General features: G+C 59.3%; 1 protein-coding gene across 1 annotated transcript; it reads left to right on the forward strand.

Moving 5' to 3' along the window:
• Positions 1–290: 290 nt before the first annotated feature.
• Positions 291–1,751, forward strand: DQ04_07521030 (KU80 protein; the record flags this gene model as incomplete). The annotated part of the gene is made up of 1 exon (XM_009315205.1): positions 291–1,751. A coding segment is annotated over one exon (1,461 nt), but the record flags the coding sequence as incomplete, so codon positions are not given.

Raw genomic sequence — 1,751 nt, forward strand, 5'->3', positions numbered from 1 at the left:
TGTGTGTGTGTGTGTGTGTGCGTGTCTATGCAGGCTTGCCGTGCCGCGATGCAGTACTCCCCCCTTTGCGTGCTTCTCAACACCAGCCTGTCTCCCACTTTTCCCGTTTTCGATGCCGTGGGGGTACTCTCGCACCTACGGGCGTGTGTGTGTGTGCGCGCGTGAGGGAAAGAGAGAAGATATAGAAAGTGATAGGCGCTGGGGGGTGGTGGAAAACGAAGGGTACAAAGTTTGGTCACGAAAACACAAAAAAAAAACAAACAGAAGAAAAAAAAACGGGCGATGGGGTGATGCCGACAAAAACTGCTGCTGTCTTCGCGCTCGACATGAGCATCCCAGCGGCGACGCTGCCGCTGGCGGTGGAGTTCTGCCAGCGGTCCGCTGAGGACACGATGCTGTTCGCCCCCCGTGACGAGATGGGGCTGCTGCTTGCCGGCACCAGCGACACCCTCAACCCCCTGTACTGCAGCAGCAGCACTGGGGTGCGCTACGGACACATCTCTGTGCCATGCGCCATCGCTGCGCCGACGGTGGAATTCTTGGAGGCGTTGAGTCGTGTCACGGCTCCAGCCGACGAGCGCTACGGCGTTGACTTTCTTGAGACGCTCGAGGTGGGCGTCCACATGCTCCGCGAGCGGACAGGCACCAGCTGTTGCTACCGGCGCCTTGTGTATCTGCTTACCGACGCCCGCACAGACGTGGCGCGGAAAAGCAACATCTACGCACTGTTGGAGGACATGCAGCGGTGTGACGTGTCGCTTGTTGTGTTGGGTGTTGACTTCAGCGACGATGATGATGCGTCGACGAGCCTTTCAGTCAAGATGGATAACGAGCAGGTGCTGCGCGGCATCTGCGCCTCACTAGGAGCAGAAAGCGCTGTGATATCGCTTCAGCAGGCGCTGCGGGACGTCAGGGCGCTCTGGTGGCGGCACAACGTTCCGCCGCGGCCGCTGCTGCGCGTTGTGCTCGCGGTTGGCGAAGTGCGTGTGGCGGTGCAGCTCTTCAACATGACGCTGGAGGAGCGGCTGCCGGTGCTGAAAAGAGCCACAGTGGATGGGCGGGAGGTGGATGTGAGGGTGACATGCGCTCCGCAGCTGCTGTCACAAGGACTCGTGCGCGGCTGCTGCTACGGCCACGGCTTCGTCCCTTGTACGGAGGCAGACGCGCAGTCGATGCGTATAAACGAGCCGTGCGCCCTTGACGTCATTGTGTTCGTACCGTTAAAGCAGGTGCCAGTCTACGTGCTGATGGGCGGCACCAAGGTGGTTGTGCCACTCGCCGATGACGTAAAGGGGGTGCGAGCGTTCCGCAGCATCGTGCAGGCAATGGTGGCGCAGGGCATGGCGATGNTCGTGCGTTTTGTGCGTATGCGTGGCGTCAATCCTGTTATCGCCATCTGCGTCCCGTCGACGAGCGAGGAGTGCGATGTGCTTTACTTTTCCCCACTGCCCTTTGAGGAGGATGTGCGACACTTCCAACTGCCGGGGCACCACAAACTAAGCTGCGGCGCCAAGGAGAAGAAGAAGAAGGAGGAAGAGGAAGAAGAGAGCATACTTGTTGCATCACTTGTGGAGGATATGACGGTTGAAGAGGACGTACTTCTGCCGTGCCACACATTCAATCCCGTCATCCAGCAGTTCTACGCGACGGTGCGCGCGAAGCTGCGGCGCAGTGTCGGTTGCAAAAACAGCAACATCGAGGGTGGGAAAGAAGTCCATGAGACGGAAGGAATAAGTGAGGAAAAGGGACAC

The sequence above is a fragment of the Trypanosoma grayi genome, assembly GCF_000691245.1.
Source record: "Trypanosoma grayi strain ANR4 Tgr_752_V1, whole genome shotgun sequence".
In the NCBI taxonomy this organism is placed as follows: domain Eukaryota; phylum Euglenozoa; class Kinetoplastea; order Trypanosomatida; family Trypanosomatidae; genus Trypanosoma; species Trypanosoma grayi.